Below are 17,824 nucleotides of genomic sequence, written 5' to 3'. Positions count from 1 at the left end.
TGGATAGACCAGGAAGAATTTGGCTGCCAATAATTAACATACTTTTGGGCACAGGATATGACATTCTGAGAAGCTAGAGAATTCGGTTTCTAGGATAAGTTATTGGGAAATGGGAAGGGATCTTTGGTCCATTTGGGGGCTGGTCCATGACCACTCTTCTTGATCACATTTTGCCGTCCCAGCCTGCCCTAGGTTTTTCAAAGGAGGTGGAATTTGGCAATTGTATATGCATTTGACAGAAAGATCACTCCTAGCAGGAAATAATACCATCCCCGGCTCAATGACAATAACCCATGTCCCATACAATGAGGGCATGACGAGTGCTCCCTGAACACAAGCTCAGAATAAGAACCAAAAGGTTCTCTTCAGAGAATACACTGGAATATTTTAACAGTAGAACTTGTTCCCTTTCTGGTAATGTTTCAAGAAAAAGAGTTTAACCCACTGCAGTGTTTTCCATTACAGATGAGGCTGAGTAGAAACCAGAAATTTATAACTGGATTCATATTATGTGATAACTTAAATTTTTTTATTATATAAAAATATTAGACTCTAAAATATATAACATTAAAATATATAACAGTTAAGTATAAACCAAACTTACAAAATAACATTTAACAGGAGAAAAAACTTTCATATATATGTCCCAACAGTGTACGTAACTGCTTTACAAAAGTGCATCACAAGCTAGTACATTATCTTGGACATATAATGGTTACAAAAGAGAAGTAGCTTCAGAAGAACTCCAGGATTTGTATTTGCAGGAGATGCATGCAAATGTATTCTTTTGAACACTTTCCTCTAGATCACTGCCCTTTCCCAAGATAGCTTCGGATTAAATGGTAGAGCTCAGCTCTGTGCTCCTAGCTCAGCATCAAAAAAACTGTACTGTCTTTTAAAGTGTTATTTTTTTTTCCTTGTACTAAGTAATTTTCTTTTTTTTTTTTTAAGTTTTGTTAATACTCGTGGGCAAGACTGGTAAGAATATAAAAGCAAAGCAGGGCAGAATTCAGATAAAAACAAGAAAAATGCTTAAGCAAATGTAAAGACTGAAGCACAAGAATGATTCCTTTAGCACACTCAATGAATAGAAAAAAAGTTACTCAAGCCACAGGATCAGACAGAAACTTCTAGAATGCCTGTTAAATCCCTTACTCACCAGCCTTCTTTGTTGCTCTTACTTAGTAAATGATAGTCTTATGGAATCTATGAGGGATTCAACAGTACATAAATGCACTACGCTAAAATAAATGTACTGAATGTGTCAAAAATAGGTTGACTTACAAACTGAGGTTTCTGTATAACAGAGAATGAGGAAAGTCCAAAGTCTGATTTTCAACGTCCTCTTGTGAGAGAAGAAAGAAAACTCAGAGTGTAAGGGCAACTTCTTTATTTCTTAAGGGCCTCTATTGACCTTTCTTATGTTTCATTGTTTATATTTCTGATTTCAACAAAATTGGCTCTTAAGGGTGTTGACATCTGGGGATGATAGAAAGTCCTGAGGCATATGGTCATTTCCCCTCCAGTGAAACCCAGGTGTTCAGGATTATGGGGGAGGGCTGTGTTTGTGAGCCTGGTAGGACACTTTCCAGTTCTCAAGCTTTTCCTCCACTGTTCTGACCAAGGACCTGATCTAAGAGGGAGGGAAGATCATGGAAAGAGAAACTTTATTTCAGGAACTTCTGCCCTGCACCACACCCTCTTGACCCCCAAATCAGCAGCAGCAATAATTTTGGCAACTGTCCCCAAGCATTTGTCTCATGATGTCCTCTGCATCCCTCATGCTCTCAGACGTATTTGAGTCAGGAGTGGAATTTACTCCTATCAGTAGTATGTATATGATGATGCTGTCTGGTCCTTGTTCCAAATTCTTTAATTTCCCTGACTCAACATCCTACTCTGCTAGTCTTATTTGGAAAATGGTACTCTTACTGAATCTCCTAGAATCTGGGTAGAATTTAGTCAGCACATCTTTATATATTAAAAAAAAAAAAACCAAAAGGTTAGTTCTATGCTTCCTTATCATGTAAGAAAGTGAAGTATGTGTGTGTGGGGGGGGAGGAGGGTGTTTGGGGGAGGTGGCTGTGTGCAGTTGAGCTTTGAAATTGAGTGACAGCTATCAGATCATTTTGATGCATTAACTATCCTAAGTCCTTCTCCCTTGATCTGATAATCTCTCAGAATTTAAGGTGTTCCATTTCTTTTGAATTTCTCAGGCTTAGAGCCATGTTGTATCATGGTGCAAAATGTTCAATGTGCAAAGCATCTCCCAAACTGCTCTTCTTGACAGTCTTCAAAACACCTGACAGATGGCCCGTGCCTAACCCAGTTATCTACTAGACATAGGCGAGTCAGCCAAATCAGATCCCAGAATGCCACAATACACTTCAGTGCGTCTTCTAATGTATATAGAAAAGGTAGATGTAGATGATGCTTCTTTATGAATAGTTTGCACTTTGCCAATTTCTGTGCAATGGAAGTTTCATTTAAATCCCCTTCTGGATACGCATGCACTGATGCCAGTTAAAAAAAAAATAAAAGAGAGAGAGAGAAAGAAATCTGCTTTTCAGCATTTCTTTCTCAATTTAGAGGATTTTTAGAAAAAAAAAATCAAATTTCCATGACAATATCCTGCCTTTGACACTGGTGAGGATGACTTTAAAATAACTAGAGATATTTCCTGTCGCATGGAACGCGTTGCCACTGGACGTGCTTACCAGGGTTGTGAAAAAGTAGTGGTAGTACTCAGTCATCATGCCCATGGACAGGACCTGCAAAAGAGAAGTGAGAGCCAAGCGTCAGAAACAGGAAGCGGGACCGCAGTAGCCTGGGAACATAGGACAGGAGGGGACTCCGTAGATGAGAAACCTGGCCAATGGGGAGCTACGATCCCAGCCATGGACATTCATCCAGGGCTATTTCATTGCACTGCATTTGACTTAGAACGAAGTAATTGGACCAATGATCAAATTTGCAAATGGCTTGTGCTCAACGAATTTTATCTTTGGAGTTGTCCCTGACAGCATTGGGTTTTGCCCTCCCCACTGCTCAGGTTTCTGGGTAACCTCATGCTTGGATATATATTTCATTGATTTCCTTAGCTTTGGTACTTAGGAGAATGCTTCAGAGTAGAACTCATTAAATGTTGAATTGGCAATGCTGGTATGTAGGTGTTCTTAAATGAGGATTTATAAATCAGTATAAAGTATAAGGTATCTCGAAACCTTTCTCCCTATCCCTTTTCCATCTTATGTTACAGAATGAGTAGGAAAAAAGAGGATTTGTTGGTAGATGGAAGGACGGAGACTATTTTTATACAAATTTCACACTGTCTCTTAATTTTGATTCTCAGTTGCCTACTTGGGAATTTGTTAGTTTTAGACATTCTGTGTGCATTGTATTATTTGGTGAGGAACAGAGAAAAAGGAGGTGGATAGAACAGGATAAGGGTTCTCAGTAGATAACCTGTTTAGTAAACTGTTATCTTACTTTGGGATTTCTGGAAATGGTGCCCACTGAAAAGGAAAAGTTGCAAATTTTCTGGAGATAAACTATTGTTTCTAAATCTTCTAAATCAAGACTATCGATTTCCTCAGGGCAGGTCACCAAGAGGCCTTGGGTACTGTCTTTTGGTCTTTGTATAAAAATGAATGGAGAAGATTCTGAAAACGAACTTCCAAGACTTTTTTCCCTATAACTCTGATAAATTCTGGATGCAAATGAGAATCTGTTCTGGAAGCTTTGCAATCAGATATCCTTAGAGTTTATCACAGAGGCATCCTGAATTGGAATTTCTGAGAGTAAGCCTAAATTTTTGTTTTTCAAAGCAATGATTGAGAATCACTGGTCTATGGAAAACATGTCTATTTGCATTAAAGAACAAAAACTTTCATTACTTCAAGTGAAAATGTGGATTGAGATCTGGAAAGAGACAACACTAGTAATAAGGTGCCTAAAATATGTAAACTAAAGTGACTTTACATGAAAGCGGATAAAGAACAAAGAGGGTATTCCATGATAAGGGACACCTGCCAATCCCAAACCCGACACTGCTTATGCCCTCTCTGCTAACATGGAAGTCAGAGGAATATTTACTGAAATCGTAATGTCACAAAGCTGAGACAAATGACAGAAGACTCTCTGTATGACTCATGAGCCCACAGCATGTAAGTCACTCCTATGGTGATAACAAGAGTTGGTGCACAAAAGGATTTTCAAAAGAGTAGAATTGCTTTAGAGTCATCAATAATGTTTAAAGCCACGCATGGTGAGGTCTTGTTAGCTAGTCTCTTGCATCACTGGAGCATAAAGGGCTAACCTGCCAGGGTCAGTCAGAAATCCAATTTTTCACTTTAATCATTAGATAGTGTAATTGCAGCCGAGACTACCTCTTGAAAGGGAACTGGGCAAGTTTGTGTCAGGGTATAGACCTGGATACTGATATTTGAAATATAATTTCTGGAACTGAAAAAGAAACATTAAGTCATCGGAGTTTTCAGCTTTTCACTTGGGCTGACGTTTCTTTTTGAATTTTGTTACGAAGGTGTTTGATCACCAGTGGAGGGCATAGGCTTTTTTTTAAATTATTTTTAAATTTTGATATGAAGTGATACACAAAATAAAAAGATCTAAAATAGGACATCAAAAACAAAGTGTGGAGGGAGGAGTAAAAATATAGTCCTTTCAGAATATATTTGAAAATAAATGCATATCAGCTCAAAATGGACTGCTATAGATATAGAATGTCATACATAAACTTCAAAGTAACCACGAACCAAAAACCTACAAAGGATAAATTATGCAGACAGAAAATTAAGAATAATATAATGGCCTTAAATGTCACATTAGACATATTTAAAATATTTTATCCAAAAACTTGGTAAAATTTTAGTTCAAGCATACATGGAAAATTCTTCTAAATAGAACACTTATCACACCACAAAACAAGCCTTAATAATTTCAAGATGATTGAAATCATATCAAGCATATTTTCCAACAATATGGCCTGAAACTAGAAATCAACTACAAGAAGAAAACTAGAAAAAACACAAATGTGTAGAGACTAATGAACATATTACTAAACAACCAGTGGATCAAAGAGATCAGACAGGAAACCAAAAACTACCTTGAGACAAATGAAAATGAAAACACAACTTTCCAAAATTTCTGGGATACAGCAAAAGCATTTCTAAGAGGGAAGTCAGTAGCTATATAGGCCCACCTTAAGAAACAATAAAAATTCCAGACAGACTATCTAACTTTACACCTAAAGAAGCTAGAAAAAGAACAAACAAAACCCAAAGTAAACAGAAGGAAATAATAAAGATTGGCATGGAAATATTTGAAATAGAGATTTTAAAAAACTATTGAAAAGATCAATGAAATGAAGTCCTGGTTGTTTAAAAAGATAAAATTAGTATACCTTTAGCCAAACTCATCAAGAAAGAAAGAAAGCCTGAATAAATAAAATCAGAAATGAAAGAGAAGACACAACCCATACTGCAGAAATACAAACAAAAATTAATAATACAAGCAATTATATGCCAACAAGTTGGACAACCTAGAAGAAATGGATTAATTTCTAGAAGCATGCAACCTTCTAAGATTGAACCGGGAAGAAATAGCAAACAGACTGATGACTAGCAATGAAATTGAAGCAGTAATCACAAAAACTCTCAGCAAACAAAAGTCCTGGACTAGAAGTCTTCACAGGTGAATTAAGCATGTAATCCTTTTTTTTTAGAAAGCAACCATTCAACTAATTATTTTTATTATTATTTTGTAATAAGTGGATGCAAATATTCATTTGATATGCCTCTTTTTTAATGTTAGAAGAGCGTTATGGAGATGCAGTGAGTAAACAGCCAACAGGTCTACTTTTCATGCAGAAAGAACTCTTCAGTCTTCCAGTGACACCTGTTATTTGGTGTTAAAAAAAGTCCTTGTTCCTGACTTTCCTAACTCATGCCTAGGTCAGTGCCTTCTGATTCCTCCCTTGAATTTCTTGGACATGGAAATTAAGAAACAAGTGTAGTCACGGATCATTGACCTGTCAACTTTGATTACTCTCTAGGACCCAGGTGCATGAGAAACTTCCAGATAAGAATAAAGCCAATAGCATCCAAAGGTGGTGCTTTTTAAACAATTGGCTTTGTAATGGTCTGTAGACTGTTTGGGATGGAAGCCCTGCCTTCTAATGGTAGTACACTTTATAAAGGAAAGTATTGCATTCACACAATGATTTTTTTTTTCCTGTATGTTGGTATTTCAACTAAAAGTTATTGAGGGATTAAGGAAATGTCACATCAAGATAAATGTCAATTTTTTCAAACAAAAAGTATAATCATTATATAGGAAGCTTTCTAACAGTTCTTTGCAAAACTTTTTCCTAAGAAACATTACCTCCTTTGGATTTTGATACTGTACATGTCTACTGAACTGATAAGGTGCGACCGACCTATGCAGTATTGTTAGGAACTAGTTCCGGCTCTATTTAAATCATTTTTAATGGCAAAAAATACATCACATCATATACACACACTAATCTGTAATGTGGCTATCAATACTATTTGTACTGATGGCATATTCCCCTTAATAGCTTCCATTAATATAATTTAAAAAAATAATGTTATTCCTAAAGGAATCTTATTAAATAATCCTTTGAAAGCATATTATTGACTTAGATTGATAAACAGTAAAAAACCCAGCCCTTTCAAAAATATTAGGTATCTCTGATGGGGATGGTATTGAGTACCTGTTATTGTTCTTGATTTTGCAAGACCCATAATGTGGACATCATTAGTACCATTGTCACTTTTTGAACTCGAAGGACATGTGATAAGACTGCATTTCCTGGCCCTTTGAACTTTGATGAGGCTATGTGCTTGTCTTGGCCAAGGAGATGGGAAAGATACTGACATATGTTATTCTCTGGAGATCTTACTCCCCTTGACAGGTAATTAGCATGGTTATCAGAGCCAAAACCACCAGTTTTAATTCTGAATAAATAGAATTTTCTGTTTTCCACATACTGGGGGTTATGTAAGTGCTCTTGTTTATGACTTTGTTTTGATTGCTAGGATCCAAATTCTGGGTCTTCCATTAGCAACTAAACAGGAATGTATAGTATATATTCTATGTGTGCTAATGTCATTCAACTTTATGTTTTTCTAACCCTATTTCCCCGTTTAGACCAACTCCTCCCCCTTTTTAACAAATATATATCGCTCTTTTCAAAATGTATTTTTTGAGGCTGCTTTGAGTCTTTATATAATAAATAAATAAATTATCATGGCTGGGAGAAGCTGAATAATTTTCTTCCAGAAAGAGAGATAAGCCGTCCAGATCTGATGTAGCTGGATTGGGTTAGAGTAACTGCAAAGGCCTCCAAAAAAATTCCATTCATAGTTAATCACACTCTATGTCCCTGAAGAATCAATTGTAAGAACTCAAAAGAGACTGTGAGGGTTAATTTTATGTGTCACCTGACTGGCCATAGGGTGCCCAGATTAAACATTATTTTTGGATGTGTCTGTGAGGGCGTTTCAGGATGAGATAAACTTTTGAACTCAGTGAAACCAATGGACAATGTGGTGGCATCATTTAATCCACCGAGGGCCTGGACAGAACACAAGGCAGAAGAAAAAGGATTCACTCCTTTTGTTTCCTGCCTGACTGACTGTGCTGAGGTACCATTTCTTCCTGACGTTTGACTGAGATTTTCATCATTGGCTCTTTTGGTTCTCAGGCCTTCAGACCTGAACTGGAATTATGCCACCAGCTTTCCTGGGTCTTTGGTTTTCAGATGGCAGATTGTTGGCCTTCTCAGCTTCTGTGGACACATAAGCCAATTCTTCATAATAAATCTTTCTCTCTATATAAATTTTATACATACATATATATATGTGTGTATATATATATACATATATATATATATATATCAATAACCAATATTCCTATTGGTTCTGTTTCTCTGGAGAGTCCTTACAAATTCAAAGACCACTACCCAAAGACAAAGTCCTGCCTACTTATGACATTCCATTCTGTCTAGATAGCATAAGCTTTAAACCAGCAAGAGAAAGGTTGCTGATATTTATTTGTTGGCCTTCTCAGCTTCTGTGGACACATAAGCCAATTCTTCATAATAAATCTTTCTCTCTATATAAATTTTATACATACATATATATATGTGTGTATATATATATATATACATATATATATATCAATAACCAATATTCCTATTGGTTCTGTTTCTCTGGAGAGTCCTTACAAATTCAAAGACCACTACCCAAAGACAAAGTCCTGCCTACTTATGACATTCCATTCTGTCTAGATAGCATAAGCCTTAAACCAGCAAGAGAAAGGTTGCTGATATTTATTTGAAGGCTTTCTCTGTATTATGCTATTTATAAAAAGGCCACATGACTATTCTGTTGTTTCAGTGGCTAGGAAATAATTACTGTAATCTTTTGTAGAGGAATAAATCATCGCAAGGCAGAATTAAAACTCAATGCCAGTTAGCTCTTGAAAGGACAATTGTCATGGTCCCATTGTTATCAATATACACTCGGACACAGTGATTAACAATGGTGGTCCTACCTTGGCCCAGCTATTTTCTGAAATCTTCGTAACAGAACTCTGATGACCTCGTTCACAGTAGTATCGACTGTCATGGGTCTAGCTCTACTACTCTTGGCAAAGACTATCTCCTGGATTTAGACAGATGCAATTACCACATACAGCCTCGCCACTTCAAGGCTACATTCTAGTTTGTCTTGGGAGTCCTCATTTAAGGCTAAATGAAGATGACCATGACAGTTTTGAGGATCTAATGCCTACAGTTGGTGACAGAGTTGGCCTATAGGAGATCTGGAAAGTCTCCAGGTGAAAGTCTTCCAACACGTCCTGGTGTCATATTCCAACCTGATCATTTCCCAGAAGGCAATGCAGTGCTGTGGAGACAGCAACAGAAATGCCTCCAGAGATTCTCAGCATCCATTGCCAAGGGCAATCCATACATTGCCAATAATTGCCATAATGCTGCTATCGTGGGAGCGGAGTCTTAAATTGCTGCTAAGCAGTTTGGACATGTTCTTGTAATATTTCTAAGGGTTTTCGTTACTGCTTATTTCCACTGAAAAATAAGTACCTTAGAAGTTTATATTGGCTAACTTGAAGTGTATGTCGCCTTTTATAGCCTCCTCAATATCAGGATATGTTCTAACCATCAGACATAGTTTCTAGTCAATAATTTCAAGTGAACAACTTCCAAATGTGTAAATTGCATTGTAGCTAAAATAATAGTTCTACCTCACAATATTGAAAAGTTATTTCAGCATAGGAAAAATTTGAAACCAGTCGGAAAGTATCAAGCCTCGGAGCAGCAGTTTTAAGAAGATTCTAGCCCCGGGTGCAGCTCTGTCCTGCATGCCAACTGTGGTATTTTAGGCTACATCTATACCATCCTCTGAGCAGGATGCTCCTTTGGCCATGAATATTTAACGTTATCCATGAGTAGAACAAGCTAGTCATAAGTAGGCCTTTGGATCAGTCTTCGTTATTGTGAGAGAAAAAAAGACTTAGGCTATATTGAATGATTAAATTTCACATCTATAAAGGAAAGTATGGAATGTGTAGAAAATAGCATTGGATCCCAGAAGACCCTGACATATTAAAAAAAACTATCTCCCTATGAAGTAGGCTGAATAATGGCTTCCTAAAAATGTCCACATCCTAACTTTCAGAATCTATTAATATGTTACTTTACATGGAAAAAGAAACTTTTCAGATATGATTAAGTTAAGAATATTGATATTGGAAGATTACTCTAGATTTTCCAGGTGGGCCCACTGTAATTATAAGGGTTCTTATAAGATAGCAGCAGAAGGGTCAGAAGGCAGAGAAACTGATGTAAAAATGCAAGCAGAGGGGGAGAAATAGGCCATGTGATGTGGGGCCACAGCAAAGGAATGAGAACAGACTATAGAAGTTTGATACGAGCTACCCATACAATGAGTCTAGGGTTTGCCCTTCACTGAAGGATGGTGCTATATCATTTATAAAACCCAGGACACTCTCCTCCTGCCTCCAAGTGAAATCAAAGAAAAGCAAAGGATATTCACAAAGCATTGGTAAATGCAATAGCTGTATCACTTGGGAGTGTCTTTTAGTCTTAATTCCTTTATAACCTTCTCTCTCCAGAGGTGTGGCCAGGAGGAGAAGGGAAGCTGGTGCTAATAGATATTAATAAATGGAGTGGAAACCAATGGGGCTTAGTTTAGCTTCAGAAGATAATCTCTCTAGAAGAGGCAGATTGCATCTCCCAGGTGCACAACAGAAGAGATTACACTACTTAAGGAGTACTGACTGCTGACAAGAGAGCAGGGTGAAAAAACAGATTTCCCCTGGCAGAACGAAATAGGCAACCTGGCAGACAGAGAGAGTGGAGCTTTAGGAGGATTACATGAACCTAAAGAGTAAACTCTCTGCAACATCCAAGGAAACCTGGTGGAAAGATGATAGGTAAGAAAGACTATAGCGAAAAAAAAAGTTTTAACAACAAAGTACTCAGAAAATCTAGAGGCCAGAAAGTTAACAAAAATATGTTAAATATATTATAATCTCTCTCTCTCTCTTCTCTCTCTCTCTCTCTGCTTCTTTTATAATAGTGGTACTAAAAACTCTACCTCAAATTTGCCTGAAGGTAACCTTTTGAGGGAGAGATAGTCGTGCAGCCATTAAATTGTGGTCTTGCTGGTCTCGTGAGATTTCCATAGCTTAGGAAAGTTATCTTGACGCTGGGTCCTGTTCCTCAGCTTTTTCGGCTTTTTGGATGACTTTATTATGCCAACTTATAACCATCAGGCTCAGCAAATAATTATTTGTTTCTCGGTGCATTAGAACCTCCAAAGAACTTTTAAAACATACCAATATGCCATTCCTAAATATTCTGATTTATTTGGTCTGGGGTATGTTCTAGACATTGGTATCTTTTAAAAGCTCTCCAGGTGATACTGATATGCAGCCATGAATGAGAACTGCTGATTTATATTAACCAAAGTCATATTTTTAAGCCATAACAATAATGACCGTAGCTACCTTTCTCTGAGCACTACAACATGTGCACTGCTATAATAGGCTCTTTACATACTATTGGGAAGAAAGTGTTATCCTAATTTGTAGATTTGAAAAATAGAGCATAGTTATGGTATTTGAAGTCAGGTTTGATTTCAGTTCTGGGCTCTTTGTGCTATATTAATTTATTAATTCATAATAAGAGGTGTATGTGGCAGGAATGTCAATAATTTTCACAAAGTCCTTCTGGACTTTGAGAACCAAATAAAGCACATGGCGTTTGGTGAGAGCAAAGTTAGAACCACAAGAGCTGCAGCTTTATCTTAAGACACGAATCTGCCAAGCCAAGAGAGCTTGCCCATACTATTTTTGAAAGAGCCTCTTGTCCAAAGAGCAGGACCCAGGTGTACAAGATTGTGCTTTCAATGATGGCGCAGGTACTGTGAGGAACCTCATTCACTCATCCTCCTTCTGTCAGAAATTCTGACTATTTTTATTTAAAAACGTATAGCACTTGGTCTTCCTAGGTGGTCTCCCATCCAAGTCCTACCCAAGCCTGACCCTGCTTAGTTTTTAGATCAGACATTGGGCTTGTTCAGGGTGGCATGGCCATAGACCATGGATGGTAGCTCCACTAGGTCACGAATCCAAGACCTTCTGCGTGTAAAGCAGATGTGTAACCACTACACAATGGAACGATGTCCAGAAATTCAAATTTTCATTGCTCTTCTAGTCAGCATCTCTTTAGACATTAAATTTAATTAGATCCTAACTTTAAATCCCTTTGGCGATGTTTGGGAAGGATTTAATCTCAATAAAGTCACTTTTCATCAAGAAAGGGCAGATTGTAAAAAAAAAAAATAGTAACTTTTTTTTGTTAAAATTATGTAATAGACATAATAATATTTTTGTGTAGTAATGTTATAATGGCAATAGGCATAAGATGTGGAGGACTTTTCATGGCATATTCAACAATGTGTCCTTTATACTTAATCAGTGAGGGCTTGGGGAGGACACTCAGCAATTTCAAACATGAAAGTGATAAAGTCAGATATTTCATTTAGAATGAACAGCTACGTGGAGGCTGAGTGGGGAAGAGGAGAGGGAGGGGGCTGGTGGCAGAGAGATCAATTATCCTGGTGTAGGAGGGAGATGATGAGAGAGGTGGAGAAAAAGGGGCCGAATCTGAAACATTCAGAAGACAGGATAAAGCATTTGGAAACTCATACATAGGACAGATGAGAAAGAGTCAAGTAGATTCTTCAGTTTCTGGCTTGAGTAATTGGATGGCATTTGTAGACACGAACAAGAGATGGGAGGAAAAGGTGGTTGGCTGGAGGAAGGATGAGGAGGGAGTGTGTTAAGTTCAGCATGGAGGTTTAATGACGTTGGGCGAGTTCTTCATAAGGTTGGGAGACTTGGTAAGTCGAGCTGAGAGGAGGTTTGGGAAGTCTGCTGTGATAGAGTGTAGGAGGTGTGGCAGTGATAGGATTGGGAAGCCCAACACCGCTGATGATGATGATCATGATAATTTTTAATGTGGAAAATTTCACACCCCAGTGGTGGGCTTAATGCCTTATAAACATTGTCACATTGAACTTTTCACAGATCAGCATGAGGTATATACTGTGATATTCCAATTTTATGCATTTTGCAAATAAATTACTAGGTACTGTAGTAAACCATCTCATTTAATACATTAGAGCTTTGCATAGTATTTTATTCCCCCTTGACCCTGGCACATAGAAAACATCTGGTATGTGTTAGCTGAATAAATGGTGACATCTACATCTTACAGGATCACCCTTATGATGGAAATGATTTGGCTCACGGTTATGTGAAAAAGAGGCCAGAGGGATCCTTTAGATAAAATTTTGCATGTTTGAAGGATTGAAGAGGCAGATATGGTTAATATAGCAAAGTGGTTTTTAACCTACTTTAGTCTTCAGGCTTCTTTACAGAATCTGATAGAAGTTATGAATCTTTTCCCCTGAAAAAGCACACTAAGGGGCATGAACATCCCCAAAATGTTAAATAAAGCTGAGGTTCATTGATCCTGCTGTAAGCCTAAGACATGCTTTGATATACATATCTTCGAATTCTTTACATGAGTTCTTCTAAATTTCCTCCACTTTTATTGCAAGAATAATTTCTCTTATCGCCTATTACAGCCAAATTTTGATGTAGCTAGAATTAAGCATTAGAGCAATTCTGAGGCATATACGTAATTTTGATTTTTATTACCAATTCAGATTGAAACAAATCTAAATGCTTTTGCAAACCTACTTTTTGGAGCTTTTTGAGAATCCTCAAATGGGCACATTCTGTACACTAAAAATATGGACAAGTTGTAAACTCCTTCAGTTAATTGTTGGCTATCCATAGAGGCCGATAAATTCTTGTGTATATTTAATAACATACTCATATCAATGAACCACTCCTTACAACCAAACTATGTTCTCAGGAAATGTAAATCAATTTTAATATCGGCCTGAGAGGAATCTAATTAGGATGAGAATGTGCTGCCAAAATAATTATATAATGTACTACAAATTATCATCCAGTTAGTATAAATAGAGATTCATCATTATTACATTCTCAGGATTTATCCAAAATGAATGAGCTTATCATTAGTTAACCGTTTCAAAGACTACCAAAGGATTCTAGAAATTTTCAAAAACAATGAACTGCTTAATTATTTCCCTATTTATTTAAGAACTTACTGAGTATAAGGCACTGTGTAAATTCTTTATGTCTAGATTAGTAAGGGAATTCTTGGTTGCTTGCCTGCGTGGAAGCTCAGAGCTAAAGGGATCTTTAGCAAGATCGGAATCCAACAATCCTATTTTTACAGGTGAGGTTAAAGAACAATCAACAGACTTGCTCAAAGTAGCATATTTAGAGGGTCTAAGGAACTCAAATTATAGGCACATCAGAATTCAGTTTGAAATTTTAGCTTTGTCATGGAGTGCATGACATGGAACCTCATTTTTCTCATCTGTAAGAAGGGATATTTTGAGAGGATAAAAATATATCATTTTAGTCAATTGTATAGCATGTGTTGGTTGGCACCTAGTGAGAATCAAATAAGTGACAATTATTTTATTGGGAAAAGCAAAATTTGCAACTGAATCTCCCAACTTTCTAAGACTCTGGCCATGTTCTCGTACTGCTTTAGAAATTAGCTTTACAGTTGCCAACTAATTTGTAGGCACTGGATAGCTATATTCTTAACATATTCATTTTTAAGATATCCTTTTGCCTTAAGAAAGCAGAGATTTAATTTTCTTGTCACTTGTATCTTTATCACCTTCAATCACTGCTCAACAAATATGTGTTTAATGAAAGAGTGAATTTCTCTATTGTGGCCCTACCATACTCTCTACTCGACCGTGGGACTTTTCTACATAATCAACATTTCTTGAGGAATTATTAAACTAGAAATTATTGGGCATTTGAAAAGAAAATGAAACATCTACATTCAAGAAGTGGGAAAGTTAACTAAAATGTGTTTCAGGTTCCATTACCGTGAGATTCAGTTGACATATTAGTTTACGTAAGGGTAGCAGGATAGGATACTTTTTTACCCTCTTAAATCCCGACATAAGTTTTGACCACTTGCTGGTTCTGTGTCTTTGAGGAAGTTACAAAATCTCTTTGAGCTCTCTCTGTTTCTAGTACACAGCATTTTCTCGTAAAAGTTAAACGAGCGATGCATTTCACCTGCTGAGCACAGTGCCGAGGATAAGTAAGTGTTCATTAAAAGGTGGCTACTAGGGTCTTCGGCCTATTCTATGTGTTTACGATTAGAAATGATGAACTCGAAAATCCAACTTAGTGGGTGCAGGTTCCAAACACAGGTTTGCAGCCTCTTAGCACATCACAGCCCTACTGCTTGGCTTGATGTTTTCTGTCCTGGGAGATGAAGACCGATGGTTTTTCTATCCTGTAATAACAGGACATGAAACCCATCTAACTGCCTCTGCTTGCTCTAGTCACAGCCATTAGGCACAACTTATATGAAGAAAGAATCGATGCACGAAATTATTTGATTAATCAACATCGCCGTTGCACTTCCCAGCAGAGGGAAGCCAGGCATTAAAAAAATACATTTTCTCCCTGGCCTTGTTTTTATGTTAATCGAAAGAAAAGAAATAAAATAAAGAGCGCACAAATGTTGACAGGAGAAAATGCAATATAATTCTAAGGAATATTTGGTACTAAAATGTTTTATGGAGACTAATGGTTCAATTATAGCTTAATACTCATTGCCATGAATATTGTGTGTGCGTGTGGGGTGGGGGGGGGGGGTTGGGAGAAAGGGGTTGGCGATTCCACTGTCTGTCCCGCTCAGGGTATTGGCCTAGCCCTGATGCAGTGTTCCTGATGGATGGAAAACCATGAGGATTCTATCTACGGTGTTTGAAATAGTGACCTGCTTCCTCAGTCCTATTACAGGATTTGAAAGTGACTATGGAGTCCTCAAAGAGGCAAATTTATTTTCAGGAAGCGGAATCATAGGCTCAAATATATTACACTTCTTAATAATACAACACTTTAGAGGTTGAATGAAACCTTCATTTTGAGGAAACTGAGGCACGAGAGGAGCGACTTGCTCAAATGTGCTTGGTAGAGTTGAGAGAACGGCATACCGAGTAAGGTGGAAGGAAGGTGATTTTCGAGATTACTTATTGAGAACTCATAGTATAGTTCTTGGGCCATTCATTCATTCATTTAATTATTCTACAGAGCCGTATCGAGCATGCATTCTGTGTCAAACAATATAGGAGGTGCTGGGGATTAGGGGGAACAAGACAAACAAAACTCTGTCTTCTCGGAGGCTGCGGCATAGTAGGGGATATAGATAACAAAGGAGTCAACATCCCGAATTAATTATAGATTTTTATTGAGCTTATAGAACAACTAAGTAGAGTGCAAGGTCATAGAAAATGAGAAGGGAACTCATGCTACTTTGTCTCTTAGAAGATATTCGTGAAGGCTTAGGTCAGGCTGACTTTGAGAGTCACTGGCAACTGCAAGTACAGAGACAGCGAAGTGGGAAAAGAATGTCGTTCTACGTGACAGGGGGAGAGCCTCTGAAATAGCGTGAAGGAGGCCAGAGGCTGGCAAGGAGGCTGGAGGGAGAGGCTGGGTCAGATCATGCAGGGCACAGGTTTTTGAATTAAAAGCGTGCTCAGCACATAGCAGATGAAATGATCACTATCTCTGAGCTTCAATTTTCATTTGCGAAAGAAGGATAATACGGATCCTATCAATGTGATTGTGTCGATTAAAGGAAATGGTTGCTTATTACACAGCATGGTGTCAGTCATTTCATATGTAGAATTTTTCCTGCCCTGTGCCTCATCTTTAAATTTATCCCCCAACAGCCATTCCCCTGGTAGAATCACTCTCAGGACGAGTGAGAGAGAGAGTGCAAGTGTGCTGGGCAATGAAGAACAGGCAGGAGCATAGTGGGACTCGGGAGAAGTGGGGGTGAGAAGGAGCTGGGGTGTGCACAGAAGTAGCTTAGAAAGAGGCAGCATTCTTGCCAAGCAGCAGGATGCCTGCTGGGAGGTGGTGGCCGGACAGGGAGAGACGGGAACTCCGAGTGACTTAATGGGCCCCAAGTGCATGCTGCTGCTTGTTGGGGCCATTCTCAGACTGTGGAAATTCACAAAGGCAGTTTGTTCATATGTGGGACCTGGAACTCTGTAGCTTAATCAAGTCTTGACATTTGAATTTCTAACTAATTTTGGGGAAATAACTTTTCAGATTCTCATCATATAGTACTTGTTCAATATGAAAAGAAATAATTACTTTGCTGGAGTGATTAGCATGCCCAAGAATAACTATAGGCTTTTCCCCAATTTTTACTTTTAGATAAATGTCAAATATCTTCCTTCCTTAAAGTGCATTTGATTTTCTTTTTTTCTTAAGAATCATTAAAAAGTGGTAAAATATGATGAAAGTGTGGGGAAATGCAGGGAAATAATGAAAAATGTGCATGAAAAGAAAGCCAAGTTAACCTGACAGAGAAAATTATCTCAGCAGTGATTTTTGTCATCAGAGAAATAAAGGCTATTAACACTAATTTTATCTAGAGGAGATCAGCAGCAAGTAGTGGTGTTTTTCCCAGAAATTTCTGGAAGCCTACTTTGAAATGAAGTGGTTATCCATTCAGAACAGAGGCCCTTCCCAGTTATGTGGGCACACAGGCTCTGAGAGGTGGTCTGGGGACCACATGGCAGCCTGGCTGTTCAGAGAATGACATTGTGGGAGGTACGTAACCCATCTGAGCTTCAGTTTCCTCAGCATCGAAGTAGGAATATTAAATTTATCCCAGGTAAATGTGAGATTGCGTGAGATGACATGTAGGATGCCGGGCATTGTCATGTCATTGGCACCGGGTAGGACCCTCAGTAAAGGAGATGAGTCTCCTTCCCCTTTTCTCTTTTCTTTTCCTTTCTCAGGTAAACAGAACTTGGCCGAGTGATGGCTGGAAACTCCTGACTCCTTAGCCTCTTAGAGAAGCACTCAGCAGACCGCTGCAGGGAGGGTCTCTGCCGTAGCTTCTGCGGTTATTGACCAGGGCTAATGGAACAAGTTAAACTGGATCTTGAAGAGTACTTGGACCCCATTTTGACTACAATTAAAAGTTCTGGGGTCTTTCATATCACTTGCCAATCATAATACCCTCTTAGAGGACTAAATAAAGCCCCATTAAGCCAACCCGAGTCTTCTACTGTGA

General features: G+C 38.0%; 1 protein-coding gene and 1 long non-coding RNA gene across 6 annotated transcripts in view; one reads left to right on the top strand and one right to left on the bottom strand.

Moving 5' to 3' along the window:
* GRIK1 (glutamate ionotropic receptor kainate type subunit 1) overlaps window positions 1–17,824 on the bottom strand; it is a 330,275-nt gene that overhangs the window by 96,298 nt on the left and 216,153 nt on the right. For all 5 annotated transcript variants that reach the window (XM_016152124.2, XM_016152125.2, XM_016152126.2 and 2 more), the window contains exon 5: window positions 2,718–2,771. In XM_016152124.2, coding sequence (XP_016007610.1) covers window positions 2,718–2,771 — 54 coding nt within the window. The remainder of the gene's footprint in view (window positions 1–2,717; window positions 2,772–17,824) is intronic.
* Window positions 1–17,824, top strand: part of LOC107514426 — a 116,295-nt gene that overhangs the window by 75,124 nt on the left and 23,347 nt on the right. The window lies entirely within an intron of this gene.

Source organism: Rousettus aegyptiacus, unplaced genomic scaffold, assembly GCF_014176215.1.
Source record: "Rousettus aegyptiacus isolate mRouAeg1 unplaced genomic scaffold, mRouAeg1.p scaffold_m13_p_4, whole genome shotgun sequence".
Lineage (NCBI taxonomy): Eukaryota > Metazoa > Chordata > Mammalia > Chiroptera > Pteropodidae > Rousettus > Rousettus aegyptiacus.
This window is presented reverse-complemented; position numbering and strand designations above follow the sequence as displayed.